Genomic DNA, 14,332 nt, shown 5'->3' on the forward strand with positions numbered 1-14,332 from the left:
GTTTTGTATTTGAACACTCTATACCTGCAGCTTCTAGGTTGCAATCAGTGTTTTAAAAACCTGTTTAAGTAGCAGTAGCTGTTTAGGCGCTAGGCACCCCTAGGCCGAAGAGATTTCACTCCTAGGCGCTATTTAGGCGGCTGGCCGACTTGGTCAATCGGCTGAGGGGTGTGTGTGTGTGTGTGTGTTTTTATTTGGTTTATTTCGTTCAAAACGACGTCGTTTTGAGCGAAATAAACCAAATATAAGAAAAATCTTGATCTTCTAAAATCCCTAAACCCCCCAAAAAGGAAAAACATTTGCAAAAATGGCACACAACAAGCCTTGCAGTCCGTTTTCCCTTTTCGAGTTTTGTTGCCTCGCGCACAACCTCGCCGTTGCATAGTCACCCCAGACTTTGCAGCGTCGTTGGCTTGTCGCATAATTACCCTCGTTTTCGTTGACTAAGTCACAGGTCGCATGACTTGTTTCAGTACGCACAACGCTAAAATATGAAGCTTCTCTAGGTTTGAATTAATTCCCCAATTGGTAATTATGAAATTTAGAAACTTTTTGGTTTAAATAGTGAAAATGCACTTTTTGGTGTTGAGTTAGAGGCTGAAGGTCCTCATGTTCTGGCTAGCGAGAGTTTTCGCTTTTACTCTTCTCTAACATGTTGTCTACCCATGTCTTTATGGTAGAGCGAATTTACCATATGCTAGTAGATAGTGCTCGAGTTTTTGTGTTTGAAGGCAATGTCAATGTAACAAAATATTCCTTTAAAGGGTGATGAAGGCAATCTTCTCATCTTCTTCCTTTCCTATAAAGATTTGATAGTAACGTTTTAAAGCATCTATAAAGTTAAGGAGCTAATAACTGTTAGTCTCATCCACTATCTAGTTGATGTACGAGAAGGGATGTGGGTTCATTGCACATGCCATGTTCAAATGAGTCTAGTTCATGTACATCCTGATCCTCTAAATGGAAGGTTTGGGCGCCAGGACCACATTAGCCATCTACTCGAGGTAGAAGACCTTTCAAATGTGCCATATCATAAGGAGGATGGTCTCCTTCTTGACAAACTCTCGTTACTTGGTTGACAAGTGTCACTTTTTTGTTTAATCGGTTTGGGCAAAATAGATAATTGTTGACAGATGATAGAGTGGTCCACCATGGCATATCCTCTAGTCCCCATGCTAATATCTGAAAATCTCCATGTAAGCAATTAGAACACATACTACAATTTGTTGTTGCAAGTCAGTTGGCTGATTAGCTTCGATTTTAATCAATTGGTCAAGATGGCCTACGTCTAAAATAATTTCGTCCAATTCAATCACTGGTCTTGGAAGCTCATTGTTATCTCCCTTGTCGACCTACTTGAAGATCATGTGTATCTGGGCATCCTAATTCCCCCGATCTCATTTGATGTGTGAAATTTCATGTATAGGTATACCATGAAGATGATAGTTTTTACTTAGGTGATGCCTGGGTGGCTAAGATTCTGACTTTAGTGAACTCTTTTATGGACTTCTAAGATTGTGAGTTTGTGACTTTAGGTAAATTCAATCTTTTTATTCTAGAATTTGAAAACTAAATTTGTCTTTAATATACATACTAATTCTTTTTGCTAATAAATAGCTCATCTAAAATCATGAAATTCATTAACATAAAATTTTAGAATGTATCAAATAAGCATTGAAATACTCAAAATAGTGCAATTGAGCCACTTAAGTAAAAAAAAATTAAAAAAAATAGTGCAATTGACTCATTTAACATGTAAAAATTAAATTGACATTAAATTAAACTAGCGATTTGTTGGATTTTATCTATATTTTTTAAGAGTTGATACTGATTGATATAGGTCTTGTTTAGTTATTGGCAGATCTGCCAAAATTTGGCGTTTTGACCTTGATCAAAACGTTGAAAAAGTTATTTGGTTAATGACAGTTTGATATATATCATCACATCTTCTTTTTTTTTTTTTTTTAATATTTAAGTTGTCCTTAATTAGTAGCTTTTTTTTTTGAACTAATTAATAACTCTTTTAAATATACATATATGCTGTAATATTATTATTGTTGTTGTTTACACATTTAACATTCAATATAAAAGATATTTATGACTTTGAATACTTATTCTGAAATCTATTATTAAGAAGAGTTATATTACATGTACTCCAAAATTTACTTTTACTCTTGGTGTGGCAAATAAGGATTGGATATTTTCATCATATTGGTCCCAAAATAGGTGTTTACATCAAAAGTTTGTGAGAAGAAATATATGTTGTGAGTATGAAATGGGAGTGCAGGTAGTATTTGTTGGGTCCCTCCATTTGAAGAAAGGGAAGTGGATGGCAGACAAACACACCCAACTTTGTTTGTTCCATTTTGTCCTTAGTGAATGAGGAATATTCCACTTCAATCCCATTTCCATTCCATTTCGACAGTAGTGGGCAGCAAAAAGGAAGGGAATTGTTTAATTTCCCATTCATTCCATTTTTTTTAGCAACATAGAGAGAGGCAGTGAGAGTGTCGGCAACAGACAGAGTGAAGAAAACTATTTTTCTTCTTTCTCTTCTTTTGTAGTTCGGAAGTTTGCAGCAGAAGGAACAAATCATTTTCTCCTTCATCTTTGGTGCAGTTTTGCCGTGCTATTTTGTCGTGGATTTGCCGAAGCTCTTGGGTACTATTTTTCATCAAATATTTTGAGGTCAGCTTGTATTTATTCCAGGCATCTTTTGAATAATCTCGTAATATTTGTATTCATTTTACCTTGTTCGTGGTAGTTGAATATTTTGAGTACGAGATATTATTCCTTTTAGCCTGTGAATATTGAAGAATGTTTTGGCCTAGGAGTTGGTGTATTTGATGATTTGTGGATGTATGGCTCGAGTGGTAGCCTAAAACTTTGTACCCGAGATTTGTGATAGTGGAAATTGTTGTTGGTGGCCCGTGGTTTTTCCCCGTGGTTTTGGGGTTTTCCACGTAAATCTTGTGTTCCTTGTGTTCATATTTATTTTTGGGCTATTGTGTATTATCTCGTATTTGTGTACCGTGTTGGTCTTGTGATTCTAATTGTCACAGGCAGTGTGATTTTTTCCCAACAGTATTTTCCTATGAAGCGGAGTAATTAAGCGTTGATGGTTGCAAGTTTAGGAACGTCAACTGGGAACTCGTGAATCTCGTCCATCCAAGGCTTGTTGAGCTCAGCAGGATGGATTGTCTTCAACGCACGCCAAACCGCACTGTTACATTTAAACCCAGAACCAAACGCAATCTGCCATGTCCGATCTCCCTTTCTAATCCTCCCTTTAGCCTCACAATAAGCCAATTCGTACCACAAAGAACTGCTGGACGTGTTGCCAAATCGGTAAAGCGTCATTCTCGAAGGCTCCATATGCCATTCACTTAGCTCAAGCCTCTTCTCTATCTCCTCCAACACCGCCGCCCCTCCGGCGTGAACGCAGAAATGCTCGAACGCCCGCTTGAAGTCCGGCACGTACGGCTTTATTATGTTCATTTTGAGCACTTTTCTCGCGACTAATGCGGTGAAAAATAGGAGAAGTTGGGAAAAGGGGAGGACTAGTGGTCCGAGGGTGGTTATGTTTGTCTTTAAGGCGTCGCCGGCGATGGCCATTAGGTGTTTGGAAAGGGCGACGCCGGTTTTTTGGGCGGCGTCCTCTTGTTGGAAGGCGCAGGAGTAGCTCCGGTCGTCGGCGCCGTTGTGGGTGCGGACGGTGTGGAGGAGCTGGTACTTTGAGCGGCGGCGGTCGGAGGAGCGGTTGGAGAGGAGGATGGCGGCGCCGCCTATTCGGAAAATGCAATTGGAGACAAGCATTGATCGGTTGTTGCCGGTGTACCAGTTGAGAGTGAGGTTTTCCATGGTCACTACTAGGGCATAAGAGTTGGGATGCACCCTCTACAAAAGATCAAATCAAACTTTTAATACTCCATAATACTTATTCTGGATGGCTATCTTCACCAATGAACTTGTGGTCTAGTGATACAAAGTGGCTCTATCATGGGAAGTTATGGAGCCTCAGTTGGAGCTATAAACAATGCTTTAAAAAAAACCCACCTATGAGGAAAACCATAGCGAATATGTCACAAGGAGGTAAATCAATCTAGATTACCCATAATTGATCAACTCAAACTAAGAAGGTTAATAGACTGCTCCTAATAGAGTCAAACTTGTAAACCTTATGTTTACAAAATCAACATCCTCACAAACTTGGATGAGGTTGTTCCCAAATAAAGAAAAAGTGTCAAATAAGTCCGTAAACAATACCTGAAAAGTCAATTAGGCCTCTAAGCCTTTTAAATTTTAAATTGGGGCAAAGAAACCCAAAAAGGGTAAATTAAATAACCTGCAAGAGTTGTTTGGCAAGGTCAATTGAAATGAGTCCAGCACTACAACCCATACCACCAAGGTTGTAGCTTGGAATGTTCCCCCAAAGCTTGTAATGGTTGACAATCATGGCGGAAAGAGAAGGAGTTGGGTTGAAGAGACTGCAATTCACCACAAGAATCCCAATATCCTTAGCCTTCACACCAGTTTTAGCCAGCAGGTCATCAATGGCACCAAACATCACCATCTCAGCCTCCTTCCTAGCCTCACCCATGCAAGGATTGGGCGGCTCTCTCAAAAGGGCTTCTGGGAAATAAGTCTTTTCACCCAACCCTGACCTCTCCAATATCCTCTTCTGAAATGACAGATTTTCCTCACTAAAAAACTTGGCTTTCTTTGATCTATCCATGAACATCTCCTTAGGGCACATAATCTCCGGTGGAGGCTTGTAACATGCAAAATCCACCAAGTATACCTTTCTAGGCCGTGTCATGAAGTAATAGAGTGCCCCCAAGAAAACCAGAAGAGCAGAGCATAGCTGGACCAACAACAAATACGTATACATGGCGTGGCTAATTAAGGAATATTGTATGTATGTGTTGCCAAGGGTTTGAAGTTTGTGCCACAATTTAAAGAAGAAAAGAGGGGATAGGATGAAGGGCCAAGTAAGTAGAAACATACATGCCTTGTCAAATCATTGAACATGCATGCATGTTTACTATTGAAATGTGTGCATGATACAAGTAATGGAAAGCTCAAACTCACAAAGTTGATATTTGATAATAGAGATGACTAACGTCTCACGGGTCTCAATAGAGACGAGTCAGATCTTTGATGTCTCACGGATTTGAGACTTGTGAGATGGTCTCACGTACACAAGTTTTGCTCATCAGTAATTTAGTATTCATCTCAAAGTTTTTAATACAATAGATCTCCTTATACTATTATATTAGTCTACTAGAAATCTAGAATATTAAATAATTAACTAATATTATTGATAGAGTTTCTCAATCTCCATGCACATTCTCAACTTAGCTCCAAACTATTGAGCCAAGTTCATTATCTTGACATTGGATTGTGATGCTAATTGGTATGCAATTAAATATAAAGAAATAAAATTGTGTATTGGTACTAGCTATAATTTTTAACATATTGGTAAGGCCTTTAATCATGAAAATTGATATTAGAGCAAATTAGGAGTTTAAATTCCATTAAAAACACCCTATGTAGGGATTAGCAAGTTCGCATGGCTCACATTTCGTCTTATGCTACACAATTCTTTATTTGGTTAAGTAGAGCTTAAGGGTCGTATAGCTAAATGTCTTCATCAATTCTCTATTTGGTTAAGCAGAGTTTAAGGGTGTAGCTAAATGTCTTCATCGTATGTGTTTCAAGTGTGGTTTGTGCGCTTGCATTCACAGCTCAACTGGTCACAGAGGTAAATTTGGGAGCAAAGTGTGATGTGTGTAAGTGTGACTCTAAATGCTAAATTATGATTAGAGTATTGATTCACAAGAGTTTTCAAGGGGAAAAAAAAGAGAAAAATTTTAACAAAAGTTTAACTCAAGAGCTAAAAATAGGACACGATGAAATAAATCTCATTTATTCTTCGAAGCGTGTGCAAAAGCACTTTTAATTTAGAATTACCAAAGTAAAGTAATTGAACACAAATTTTTTAATCACCCAAATTACTCCTACACCGCACTTAAAATTTTACATTTTCCTTGATATGAAAGGAAAGAAAGTACACCCTGTTAGATTTGCGTCCAAGAGGCAATCCACTTCTCTTTAGGCCTTTTTTTTTGACCATTTTAGTGTCGAAACTAGGTTTGATGATCGTTATGAAAGTTGTAACCCATTGAATTGTCTTTCTAATAACACAAGAATTACATAATTTGGACATTCTTATGCTAAGATCTATACAAAGTATCAAGTAGTGCTCATGTTGAGCGGGAATTGTTGTTGGAAATTTTAGTAAAATCGGCATTGTGAGTAACCATTTTGTGATACAAATATCAGTGGGGTCCACTTTCAATTTGGGTTGGTCAAAGACAAAAAAAAAATTGTTATATTGTATTCTCAAAACGGATGAGAAATTGATTTTTCAAAGTAACAGACCCATTTGAGTTGAAAATGGTTATGCATGGGAAGACTTGGAATAAGCCTTTGTCCTACATTGGACTAGTATATATACAAATCTTTTTAAAAAAATTTGAATTGTATAGCATAAAGATTTTATACTCCTAGCACTTTGACGGGCATTACAGTGCTTATTTTCCCTGAAATTCGAGTCCCTTTGTTATTTATTTTTATATATTGATTTATCGACTTATTCTTTCTACAATTGCAACTGCATGCTCTTTTGATCTATTTTTGCCTTGATTTGTCCATATGATTAAGACCATTGAAAATACTATTTTTTGACTCTTTAAGAAGTGGTTTTTATCCAATTCCATTACTTCACCTGGGCACCTATTGACCCTATTTTCATCCAAAATGTCCAAGAAATCCATTATATATATATATATATATATATATATATATATATATATATATATACTCAAAGACAAAGAATTATATCTAATTGATCAAATAAAGCAATTAATAATCATTTTGAACACAGTTATGACAATATACAAGCAAAATAAGGTTAAGTATAAAATATAAATATGAACAATTATGTACTTGAGAAGAAGAATCGAGTGAAGAAAACCAAAGAAGAGAGAGAGAGAGAGAGACAGAACTATATATATACAGAGTTTTAGTATTGCATCACTTTTCTATTAATAGTAGTTATAGTGAAAGTTGTATACATTTGCTAAAGCGACTAGAAAGTAGCTTAATTAATTTCTCAACCCTCTTCATTTCAACTCAATTCAAGGTGGCTAACTGTAATTATCTTCAATTTCTAACGACTTTAATATCCTCCGCTAACCGTTAACAACTACCTAATTACTCGGATATAAATTTTTTTTTTTTGAAGATAAAAACTTAATGCATTAAATCACGTGAAAGACAGTTAACAAGGAAACTAGGCGAGACATCAAACCATTCCCTTCAACCTGACATGGAAAAGGCCTCTCTAGCAACAGAGTGAGCGGAAAATCACTTTTGCTGGACCTCTTCAATGGATGAAAATGTGTAAGGAAAACCATTGCAAAGGGTCAAGAAGATGACCAAAGCATGAAAAGATCAAAAATACCCATATTTTGGACTGCAATTTGACGAAAATTTTATTGATCTAAGACCAATTTGATCTACTAAATTGTTCCCATCCAAATGAATTAATTAGATGAGAAATATATAGTGAAACAAATGTAGGTATCTCCGAAGTAGGTAGTGTTTTGTTTATCTACAAGATTGATTGTTGGTAAGAGATAGATTAACAGGAAGCAGCTATCAGGCGTATGCATCGTAGATGGAGACCATGAAAGATGGAGAAGCCAATACGAACACAAGTGGCAAACTATAATCATCTTCAACTTCCAACGGCTTTAACAAATTACGGTGACGACTACCCGCACGTCCAACTAATTTTCCTGCCTGATGTGCCTGGATTTCTATAATATTAATCATATTTAATGTAAGACCAATATCTCAATTTTAGTGATGTATATATATATATATATATATATATATATATATTTACTTTATTTCTTTCTTTAGTTTATTTTTTTAATTTTTTTGATAAGGATATGACAAGAGTATTGCAGTGGAAATTACCAATAGGTTCCACATCCAACCCGGTAAACCGACCTAAAAGCTTAACTCGGCTATTGATGATAAGGCAAACAAAAGGAGATAAGTAGCCGAGCTTACAATTTGACCATGTACAACTAACCAAATACGTTCAACAACTAGAATGACGTCAAAGCAAATTAGTTACGTCCTGCAAATTTTGCACTGGTATGACATATTACAATGGGTGGATTGTGGAGGGTATGCACAAGCAGAGATGGCACATGTAACTATTTCATTTTAATTGTTCGTACATTTTAACCACTGAAATAGTAGTATAAATATTATCTTTGTAATCAAACACCGGAGATCAGATAACTTTAATATATTTCATTCTTATTTTTGAGAGCTTCAAGCTACACACTGCCTTCTTCTTCTTCATTGCTACTATTCCATTACCTTTAATTTCTTCCACTAAAAGCTCAAATTAGAGATATAGTTTAATTGTAGGGTCATAGTGTTTGTATTTACACTAACAAATTCTATACTAATAGCAACCATATACTAATATTCACATACATGCATTTACTATTTACTAATTACACTAAACAATAACCTAATTAAAATTAAATCAAAGCAATTAAGTATTGACACAATAATTCAACTTGAAATAATAAAATACATGTAGAATAGGAATAATAATAGTGGGGTGAGACTGTGAAAAACGAAATAGAAGATATAGTTTACATACTTGTCCCCAAAATCCTGCCTTGGTGGTTCCATGCCCCTCTGGAGGGAGGAGATCTCCCTATCCCGATTCCCAGTCTCCAAATTTTATTCACGTCCAAATCTTTGCAAGTACAAGAAATTGTGTCTTTGTTAAGGTTGAATGAAATTGTCATTCCTATTTGGCATAAGTAACTTACAAGACATATCGACCAACTCTTAACTCTACATTCACTCATGTGCGATCTAAGTAAATGAATTGGCTTCCATGATTTTACTAGCTTCTTTTTCTTACCATGCATGACTAGTAACTTTAAACCTTCTTTTCTTTTTTATTTATTTATTTAATTTTTTTTTATCATCATGATATGAATGGAATATAATCATTTTCAAAACATGAAAGTGGTAGATATTTCTCTTTAACTTTCTAAAATATTGAAACACGTACAACTTATCTAATGTACAAGAATAATCGTTTAATTGCATTTGAACTTGTTAAAATTTCTTATAATAGGTTTTGATTTGACCCAAAAAATCCACCTTACAGTATTAATCATGTTGAGTTATATTTAGCATGATTATAGTCCTCACAAGCACGAATTCATTGACTACACGTTAAAAACTCAACCTTTAATTTGGATGGAATTTGAACGGAATATCAGCAAAGATGTTGACTAATGGCCACACAACAATATCACATACAAATTTTGCTTTATTTTAATTTATTACAATTTTCAAGTAATGAAAATTTAGGTCATGGATGCCACCTTCTAACCGTCTTGGTTAATGCTAGCTAGTTGATCTGACAATGAAGGGTAACCAAAAAAAGTTGAAATATGGACGCTAATAAGTTATTAAATAGAAGAATTTAAATTGACATGATAAACATGTATCTATCCGGGCAAACTTTACTTGTATAGCATTTAGCGCAACTGCAGTTTTCTTCGCACCTTCTAGCCTCAACTGTCACTTTCAAAGCCGCCTACTCTGATATATATCAATTGTCAAGACCAAACACTTATTACTACTACGCCAAAAACTGTAGCTAGTAACAAAGGCGAAATTTTATTTCCTTATACTTGTGTGGCAGTCAGCACCATGTTTCGATGGTGAGATGTTATACTCAACTCTCCAAGTTGTTGTCCAACAATCACGATAAATTGATTGGAAATACATACTCCGTAACATTCAATCGATCGAATTCGATCAATTGAACCTAATGTCATCATACATTTGCTATCAAATTCAAATTATAAAACAAGTAGAATTGAAGTAGGTATGTGTTGTTTATCTACAAGGTTGTCTGTAAAAGATAGATTACCAACCTCAACTCCATGCATGGAAGGTGAAGCAGACTCTATTGACTTAAAGCATGAAAGATGGACAAGCTAGCTAGCCCATTATTTGACTTGGTCTACTAGAGTGTTTGGGTTTGTACGTGTTGTGAACGTGATACATGCATGAGTTAGCTTCAACATTATTATCATTAAGATTACAATGCAAGTGGCCATAAATTTTAATGTCACCAGACACTGTATGTATGTTACTGTCTAAAACCAGCTGGTTCCATCTAAGTATCTAACTACATACACTTATGTGACTGGCAACTCACATGCCCCGACAGTACACCATACTTAATGCAATGTCTGTCTTACAAATGCTACTTTTTTTTAGAAATGCTACTTATCCCTTCTCTAGTTATCTCTATATATATAGGTAATAGGTGTACGAAGTTTATTTACTATTCGGGTCCATTTAAATATTTCGGAAAACAAAAAAAAAAAAAAGAAGATATTTTAGTTGTTTGATGCCTTAGATTTTTCAATTTATAGTAAATTAATCTTAAACTTTTAGAATTTCTGTCCAAAACTCGTTAGAAGAGGTAAATCGTGACTCATACAAGCAACCTTCCAATGATATTTTAGTTATTAATTATAGGGAAAATGATCGAATAGACTAAACTTTATACAAAAAGTTAATTAGATCCTGAATTTTTAAAAGTTACAATTAAGCTCATCAACATATGATTTTCGTGCGTTGAAACCTAAAAATCGATTATTGACTTATAATAGCCGATCACTAGGGTTCCAACAAGATTTTGGTTAGCGACGCTTTAACGATTAAACCTAGCAACCAACAACTAACGAATGGTCTCTTATTGCCTTTTAACGCCTTCTCTAGTGGAAAAAATGACTCGTTTATGGTAGCCTTCTTTGATGGAGGATGTGACCACTGTCGCTTTTTACTCCAAAGAAGGCGACCTAGCTACTAGTTGCCAAGTTTAATTATTGGAACATCATTGGAACTAGTCGGAGTCTTGCCAAAACCTTAATGACTGATTATTAAAGGTCTAATTAATTTTTGAGATTTGATTCACGAAAATAACATTTCGATGAGCTTAATTACAACTTTTAAAAATGAAGGGACCTAATTAACTTTTAGTATAAAGTTTAAGATTTTTGAAAATCATAAAGTTTAAGACTTAATTCACCTTTTTTCCTTAATTGTATTTAGTTTAAAAAATAATGTGCATGGACGAGGCAATTATAAATCAATTTATTTGTAATAATTACAAGAATTTGGAGGATGCTTACATACACTACAAACGCCATTGACGACTCAAGAGAATGATGGCTGGATATATTTTTGGAGTATTGCCTTCCACTGTAACGTGGTTTTCAATCACCAAAACTTTCTCCTTTACATCAAGTATAAAACAATGGAAATGGCCACACGCGCCAGTTTAATTCTTTCTTCTAAAATGTCAATAAAAAGAAATGAAAAGACAACCTTGGAATTGGAAGTAATAATCAAGAATTTTCACACATGTTTTGGGTATTCTAAATGTTGTTTTTTTAAGAATAATAATAATAATCAAGCGTTGATGGTGGCAACTCTAGGAACCTCAACTGGGAAATCGTGAATCTCGTCCATCCATGGGTTCTTGAGCTTGGCAGGATCGATGGTCTTCAATGCACGCCAAACCGCACTGTTACATTTAAACCCAGACCCAAACGCGATCTGCCATGTCCGATCACCCTTTCTAATCCTTCCCTTAGCCTCGGAATAAGCCAATTCGTACCATAAAGAACTACTGGACGTGTTACCGAACCGGTAAAGTGTCATTCTCGAAGGCTCCATGTGCCATTGACTGAGTTCGAGATTCTTTTCTAGCTCGTCCAGCACGGCTCGGCCGCCGGCGTGGATGCAGAAATGCTCGAACGCGAGCTTGAAGTCGGGGATGTAGGGCTTGATCTTCATCTTGAAGACTTTGCGGGCGACGAGCGTGACGAAGAAGAGGAGCTGCTCGGACATGGGGAGGACGAGGGGTCCGAGGGTGGTGATGTTGGTCTTTAAGGCCTCGCCGGCGACGGCCATTAGGTCCTTGGAGAGGGCGACGCCGACCTCGCGCTTGTCGTCCTCTTCTTGGAACACGCAGGAGTAGCTCCGGTCGTCGGCGCCCTTGTGGGTCCGGACGGTGTGGATGAGCTGGTACTTGGAGCGCCGCCGGTCGGAGGAGCGGTTGGAGAGGAGGATGGCGGCGCCGCCCATCCGGAAGATGCAGTTGGACACCAGCATTGATCGGTTGTTGCCGAAGTACCAGTTTAAGGTTATGTTCTCCATGCTCACTACTAGGGCATACGAGTTCGGTTGCACCTGTTACATAACAATAAACTTATTATAAGAGACCAAGAATCAAGTCACACTAACATATTAAGGGCTCTTTGTAGACAGTAAGTAAAAGTCTAGTTTTTGTTATTGAATAACTTATTAAGTAGGAAAATTACTGTCTGGTCTTCACATAGGAGGATGTGAAATTTTTAAAAAAAGGGAATTAATTGTCAGAAAGTACTAATTGCTTAATAATTATTCACTCATGCAGTGATGCAACTATCACATTAATTTTATTTTTCACTGTTGACTTTACAAAGTGTAGACTGGAAGTAATAATAAGGATGTGAAACTTTTTAAATATAAAAAGTAGGAGTGGGTGAAATTACTCCAAGAGAAGAAACTATGAATTTGGACCACTTGAATGGGGGTAAAAAGATGGGGAACATAGCAACCCATGTGCTTTAAAGTTAAGGCCACCATGGCAGGCAGTTATATGAAGTTGCAGTCATAAATTGTTTCAGACAAATTAATAAAAGAAACAAAATAAATGGAAATGGAGAAATTAAACTAAACAAACCTGCAAGAGTTGTTTGGCAAGGTCAATTGAAATGAGCCCAGCACTGCAACCCATGCCCCCAAGGTTATAGCTTTGGATGTTTCCCCTAAGCTTGTAATGGTTAACAATCATAGCAGAGAGAGAAGGGGTTGGGTTAAAGAGACTGCAATTCACCACAAGAATCCCAATATCCTTAGCTTTGACACCAGTTTTAGCCAAAAGGTCATCAATGGCGCCAAACATCACCATCTCAGCCTCTTTCCTAGCCTCAGCCATGCAAGGATTGGGCGGCTGTCTCAAAAGGGCTTCTGGGAAATAAGTCTTTTCCCCCAGCCCTGACCTCTCCAATATCCTCTTCTGAAAGGATAAATTTTCCTCAGTAAAAATGTTGGCTTTCTTTGATCTATCCATGAAAATCTCCTTAGGGCACATAACCTCCGGGGGAGGCTTGTAACACGCGAAATCCACCAAGTAAACCTTTCTAGGCCGGGTCATGAAGTAGAGAGTCCCCAGGAAAACCAGAAGGGCAGAGCAGAGGACCACCGTGACTAAATTGAACTTTAGGTGGTGCCATAATTGGACCACATCGTCGAGGGTGAGAGTGGTGAGGTGAGCCGAAACGGCCCCTAACACGGGCACCAACAGCAAATACATGGCGTGGCTAATCAAGTAATGGTACCCAAGCTTCACATACTTAAGCCTCACTGAGAGGAGAAAATTTGGGAGATTATTTCCGCCGCCGCTCCGATTCTCCTCCACCGCAACTCTCCCGCCGGCGTTATTATTATTATCCCCCATGGCTTCCAGAAAAGACGGTGATTGGATTGATTGAGGTTTGAATTCAATCAAAAGACAAAAGGAAATATGTGGGGAAAGGAAAATTAAAGCAAAGAAGCTATGTGAAACAGTAGGAGAGATTAGAGAAAGCTAAGGATTAAGGAATGTGTTGGTGCCGGAGGTTTGAGGTTTGGGGGAATTTATAAAGAGGGGAATGGGCGTAGAAGGAGAAGGGGTGCAACTACCCCAACGAACTTTTAATGTATTACGCGGCCATAGCATTCAAGTTTGCCAGAAGGGAAATGAGCGGGATGATTTCGTGTGTGTACATACGTATTGGGGTTTGGCTACTCTCTTCCCATTTTGCCATCTTTTGATCAATTATTTTCTACTTTGCCACTCTACTTCATTTTTTTTGTTGGATAATAACGAGGTAATTACAATTGAATTGTGTGCATTGAGTAAACATAAACCAACAGTCTAACTAAATTTACTGGTCAAGATCTTGTGGTCTAGTAGCACCCAATTACACTCTCATATAGAAGAAGTGACTTCAAACCTCAGTGAATATTAACTCTGATCTTTGTGCTTCAATAAGTTGAGAAAATAGTTACGAACAGATACTGCATTGTAATAGAATCAATAGTACTCCAA

At 37.0% G+C, this 14,332-nt stretch overlaps 2 protein-coding genes across 2 annotated transcripts; both read right to left on the reverse strand.

Annotated features, from left to right (window-relative positions):
* Nucleotides 1–3,108: 3,108 nt before the first annotated feature.
* LOC116017127 (3-ketoacyl-CoA synthase 20-like) lies at nucleotides 3,109–4,856 on the reverse strand. The gene is made up of 2 exons (XM_031257658.1): nucleotides 4,346–4,856; nucleotides 3,109–3,897 (listed from the first exon to the last, which is right to left on the reverse strand). Exons 1-2 carry the CDS (start codon nucleotides 4,817–4,819, stop codon nucleotides 3,109–3,111), a joined length of 1,263 nt encoding a protein of 420 aa, XP_031113518.1. The 5' UTR covers nucleotides 4,820–4,856.
* A 6,418-nt stretch (nucleotides 4,857–11,274) lies between these two features.
* Nucleotides 11,275–13,898, reverse strand: LOC116016463 (3-ketoacyl-CoA synthase 11-like). The gene is made up of 2 exons (XM_031256731.1): nucleotides 12,923–13,898; nucleotides 11,275–12,387 (listed from the first exon to the last, which is right to left on the reverse strand). The coding sequence occupies exons 1-2, from the start codon at nucleotides 13,697–13,699 to the stop codon at nucleotides 11,605–11,607; spliced, it is 1,560 nt and encodes a 519-aa protein (XP_031112591.1). The 5' UTR covers nucleotides 13,700–13,898; the 3' UTR covers nucleotides 11,275–11,604.
* Nucleotides 13,899–14,332: the final 434 nt, after the last annotated feature.

This window comes from Ipomoea triloba, chromosome 4 (assembly GCF_003576645.1).
Source record: "Ipomoea triloba cultivar NCNSP0323 chromosome 4, ASM357664v1".
Classification (NCBI taxonomy): Eukaryota; Viridiplantae; Streptophyta; class Magnoliopsida; order Solanales; family Convolvulaceae; genus Ipomoea; species Ipomoea triloba.